The sequence below is a fragment of the Electrophorus electricus genome, chromosome 1 (genome assembly GCF_013358815.1).
Source record: "Electrophorus electricus isolate fEleEle1 chromosome 1, fEleEle1.pri, whole genome shotgun sequence".
Classification (NCBI taxonomy): Eukaryota; Metazoa; Chordata; class Actinopteri; order Gymnotiformes; family Gymnotidae; genus Electrophorus; species Electrophorus electricus.
This window is the reverse complement of record NC_049535.1, coordinates 15,796,481-15,801,480: the sequence shown is the minus strand read 5'-3', so window position 1 is coordinate 15,801,480 and position 5,000 is coordinate 15,796,481. Positions and strand designations below refer to the sequence as shown.

Below are 5,000 nucleotides of genomic sequence, written 5' to 3'. Positions count from 1 at the left end.
TCCTCCCCTCTCCTCTCATCTCCTCTCCTCTCCTCTCCTCCCCTATCCTCTCCTTTCCTCCCCTCTCCTCTCCTCCCCTCTCCTTTCATCTCCTCTCCTCCCCTCTCCTCTCATCTCCTCTCCTCTCCTCCCCTCCCCTCTCCTCTCCTCTCATCTCCTCTCCTCCCCTCTCCTCTCCTCCCCTCTCCTCCCCTCTCATCTCCTCTCCTCCCCTCTCCTCTCCTCCCCTCTCCTCTCCTCTCCTCCCCTCTCCTCTCCTCTCCTCTCCTCTCTGGAAATGTTGACCTGGATACAGCTTCAGGTGAGTCTGCTGCCACGCACCCATTTGCCATCTTATTGGTCATGTTCATTCATGCTGCATCATTTTCTCACGATTGGCCTTTATTATAGCCAGCTCATTTACAACAGCTTAGGACATTTTTAAAAAAAAATTCCAGCCACCATTTCCATTTTCTGTTATATTGAACAACAAACTGTACAGAGCATATTCCTGAGGCATCATGAATGACACGGAGACCTAGTTTTGTTGAGAGTTCGTGTTGATGGCTTTCTGCTCTTAAGCATGGCTGTGCATTTACCTCAGGTTGTGGCTACATTCTAGTGCAATTTACACTGATCAATAAGCTTCCTTGAGGGAGGCGTTCTTACTGAAACAGGACAGAGCGCTGAGGTTTTCTGGCTTTTAGAGGGAACAGGATTGATCTGTGTTGTCGATTCCGGCACTGTAATCAGAACCCTGGGTTGTCTCGTTCGTGGCCACGATGTAGCCATGGTTTTTGTTTTCTCTCGACCACAAACAGCAGACCTCAGCATTTTGAGCTCACCAATAGCAGATCGTTGGCACCAGTACGTGGAAGAAGTCTCAGACCGAGGAGAGCTTCTCACACTTCACACAGAAAGAGCTCTTCCATCAGTCTCCTCCAGCTGTTGTTATCGTATCCATCGTTTTTCTACCCAGTCTTTTGTCTTCATCATAGTCCTTTCTACTTAAGGTCATCATTTCTCTCCCCTCACTTCCATGTTTGTTCACCTTCTTTCCATGCTTTCTCCTCTTTCATTTGACTCTTGCTTCTCCTGCTTTCTCTTTCCCTCTTTACTGGATGCATTATTCTCCTGTGCACCTTTCCTCTTTATTTGCCTTTTTATGCATTCTTTGCTTAATTTCCCTTTCCTTGTCTCCGAGTTCCTGTAACCCCGTTTTGTTTTCAGTTTATTATTCCATCCTTATTTCCCCTTTCTCTCCTCTCTCTCTCTCTCTCTCTCTCTCTCTCTCTCTCTCTCTCTCTCTCTATCTCTGACTCTCTCATTTTCTTCTTTGTCCCCACCCCCACCCACCTACTCAGTAGTTTAACCCCTGAGTTTAACAGGAGATAGGAGCAGGGCGGTAACTGGAGGAAGGATTGGGTTATAATGGGGTCACCTCTTAGAGCCTCCCAATGCCTAGTCATGCACGCTCGAGTCCAGCACCTTCATTCCGTCCAATTATTTTACTTGCTGATTCCACTCCTGTTGCCCTCCTGCTAACCTGCCGGTGCTGTGTTCGCAGGCAAGTGTGTGTGGGCATCTGCGACCGAATAACATTTATTTGTTTTCATCATTTTCCCACTGGCGAAGCGGTAAGCTTTCCTGGACTCAGACATAAAACAACCTACTGGTTAGTGGCCATTTGCATCTCGTTAAAGTAATTATGAGTGTCTTAAGACAGTTCTGTTTGTCTGCACTCTATCTCCTCTGCATTGCTAATTTGCTATTTCCCATTTGTATAATTGCATAAAGCAAGAGGCATTTGGTTTAGCACACTAGATCATTTGTAAACGCCTTTGATTATTTTCACCCATTAGCAGCTTAAACCTTCTCTTAGGACTCCAGCTTGGATTAATAAGGTCACTTTGACAAGCAATTGAGCCCAAGCTTAGACCAAAGTGGCAGTGAGTCACTATTAGTAACAACTGGGAGAGATCTTTTACCTGCCATATCAATTTGTGGTGACAATCACCAGAAGAGAGGCTTCTCCTTCACCTCCTCAGGTGTAGAGTCTTTGCCATCAGCCCCTGCCTTTACCTGGGCAACATTTTCTTTGCCTTTAATTCTCCCTGTCTCGTGCAGTTAGTGCTGGAGATAATCTCCTAATTGGCTTGGAAAATCCTTGCAGAGGAAGCTATCGATCCCTCTGGCCTCCAATTACAGCTACAGGCCGCACAGTGGAATAAGTGTTAAGCTTCTTAGCAGCACCAAGGAAGTCAATAGCAAGGCCTTGATCATACACAGATTGTTTTCAAGGACCTCGAGCGTGACTCACAAACAAATTTGTACTACTCGCCCTCCCCAGATGGAAGTATACATGCATGAACTGAAATAATTTGCATGTTTTTAACCTTCAGATGTCCTCACTGAAATTAAGTTCAGTTATTTGAATCAGTCAGTTAGCATGCAGAAAGTGTTCCTATACAGTGTGAAAGTAGCCAAAGTGAATGGATTTTGTGAATGGATGCATTTTTTTATCCCATCTCCCACTTTCTAGTAGCTCTTGAACATTAGCTAAGAGAGACTGAGAAAAACCTAAAGTCTCTGATATACTTCTCATAGATTTGCAATTTAATTCTTTTGCTGCTTTGAAAGCCCCTAAATCCCATTATGACAAGACGCTGTGGAGAGACTGACCCAATGTGGAGCGGCACGCTCGTGTTCTTCCTTTTGCGTCTAATCCAGAGATATGTGTTCTTGTGTTGAAGGCTGTGCTCCTAATCCCCTTCATTCCCTCACTGGAATGGCCTCGAGCTCTCCCCAAGACTCGACAGACGTTTCAGAAAGTGTCCCTTTTATTCAGACTCCAGCCGGCATAGCGACACGTGGGGCATGGGAACGGCAAAGGGAATCATTGTAGAGATGTGTGTGTGGCCAGTGAACTTCATTCATGTCCTCAGATTCCCAGAGGGATCCTTAGTAGTCCTAGCTTTAGGACAACAGTATGGTTGGCTTTGTCTCCCTAATTCAAGTGATGAATGACTTTATAATTAATCAATTATTTGAATCTGCGGTGCATTTTCCCTATAGCTGAGTCGGAAGCCTCTGGCACCTTATGCGTCTATCATCCAGTCTCTTCTCCTGGACCCTGCCCCCTGCCTTTATTACTAGGCCAGGAAACCATTAAAATATGCGAGCCTACTGTGCAAGCGTGGGGCCACCCCTCAGATCCAGAAGAAGCCATCTACTTTACGTTCCTTCCACGGTATTGGGGCTGAGCGTGTGCAGCCTGAGGGGGTGGCCAGCTCTTTGATGTGCCACCAGGTGACATTTGGAATGCTCGGAAACTTAACCCGTAGGCCAAGCAGGTGGGCTACGCATTTGCAGTTCAGTGGGGAATATAGGCTAGGAATGTGAGGACTAGCAGTTTAGTCATTGCTATAAATGCACAGCAATGTAAAAATCCATATGAATGATATTTATGTATGCATTGATGCGAATGTAAAGTAAATGCATACTCCAGAGCCCAGTGCGGACTCCTGCACTCTATTTCTAATGCATCTTAGTCTTTACCTCCATTGGTGGTCCATTGGTGCACATCTGAGGCCTGGGGTTCATCGATTCAACACACCCCAGCCAACCTGAATAAATCCCTTCTACAAACACTACGTTGGTGTGTCCTGTGTGTGATTGGTACAGAGTCCCCTAATTCACATTGGTTCATTTGGCTTGCTGTTTCTTTTTTTTTTTTTACATTCTGAAGCCAGCTGCCAACATAACAGTGCTTTCAGTTGTTAGGGCACAGCATTCTGGGCTGTATCCGACACATATGTGCAATTTCCAGGGTAAGGAGAAGTTCCTGCAGATTCTGCATCGCTATATGGAGGTACATGGGACCGTGTACTATGAGACACAGCGCCCCCCCGAGGTCCCTGCCTTTGTTAAGAACCACGGACTTCTTCCCCAACAGGAACTACAACAACTGTTGCGCAAAGCCAAGGTAACTTCTTATGCTCCTGGAGGTCCACATACTGGATCACCTTCATGGCGCAGTCATGAATTGCATAAAGTGTCTTTTGATTTACAGCTTTGTGAATATTTTTTATGTTAGTCATTTCTTTCTTTATTCATTCCTTACAGCTCTTCATTGGTTTTGGTTTTCCCTACGAAGGACCTGCTCCCTTAGAAGCAATTGCAAATGGATGCATTTATTTGCAACCCAGGTTTCACCCTCCTCACAGTTCACTCAATCATGAGTTTTTCAGGGGGAAGCCTACATCCAGAGAAGTGAGTCATTAGTGCAAAATTTGCAAATTATTCAAATCATCCAAGTCATCCAAGTCATCCAAATCATCCAAGTTTCTACAAATGCATAAATATTCACTGTTAAAATGTTATAATGTTAGCATAATTTACCTTAATAATTATGCTAAGTGCTAAGTGGTTTCTGTAGTTTTCATTCCCTTTAAATTTCAATATGATGAAATGCTTATTTTATTTTAAAAAGGGATCATTCCAAATCTGGCAACCCCCTGGACCTCTGGGAATATTATAAAATGATGGTCTTCCTGGGAAATATAACTGTTCCCAGTGGAACCTTAGAGAAAGTGCACAGCTTTGACAGACTAGCTTAGGACAGAGCAGAGTTATCATAGTTATAATAGCCTATGAATTTTTCTCTTATTCATGACTACGAAATGCATGACTTACAGTGATCACACTGTGAGCAGCCGGAGGTCGGACCTTTATATAAAAATATCATGTTCACGCAAATGTACTCAAGTATAGTTTTCAAGGCTATTTGAATTTCAGTTCGGATTAAGATTCATTTCAGTATTACTTTTCACACTGCTATATATATGTAAAGCTGGTAGAGTTGATAGGGCAGATGAAGAGCTAGGAATAGGAATATATGCTGTTCCTCTATGGCAGGTGTCTTCTCAGCACCCCTATGCTGAGCAGTATATTGGACGACCACATGTCATGACTGTGGACTACAACAACTCTGAGGAGTTTGAGACTGCGGTACGGGAGAT

The 5,000-nt window shown here is 44.3% G+C and overlaps 1 protein-coding gene across 2 annotated transcripts in view; it reads left to right on the top strand.

Moving 5' to 3' along the window:
- LOC113587790 (alpha-1,6-mannosylglycoprotein 6-beta-N-acetylglucosaminyltransferase B) overlaps positions 1-5,000 on the top strand; it is a 97,725-nt gene that overhangs the window by 84,798 nt on the left and 7,927 nt on the right. For both annotated transcript variants that reach the window (XM_035524791.1, XM_035524794.1), the window contains 4 exons: positions 296-301; positions 3,809-3,964; positions 4,105-4,251; positions 4,897-5,000. The exon at positions 4,897-5,000 is cut by the window's right edge and continues 13 nt beyond it. In XM_035524791.1, the coding sequence (XP_035380684.1) occupies positions 296-301; positions 3,809-3,964; positions 4,105-4,251; positions 4,897-5,000 (413 nt within the window). The remainder of the gene's footprint in view (positions 1-295; positions 302-3,808; positions 3,965-4,104; positions 4,252-4,896) is intronic.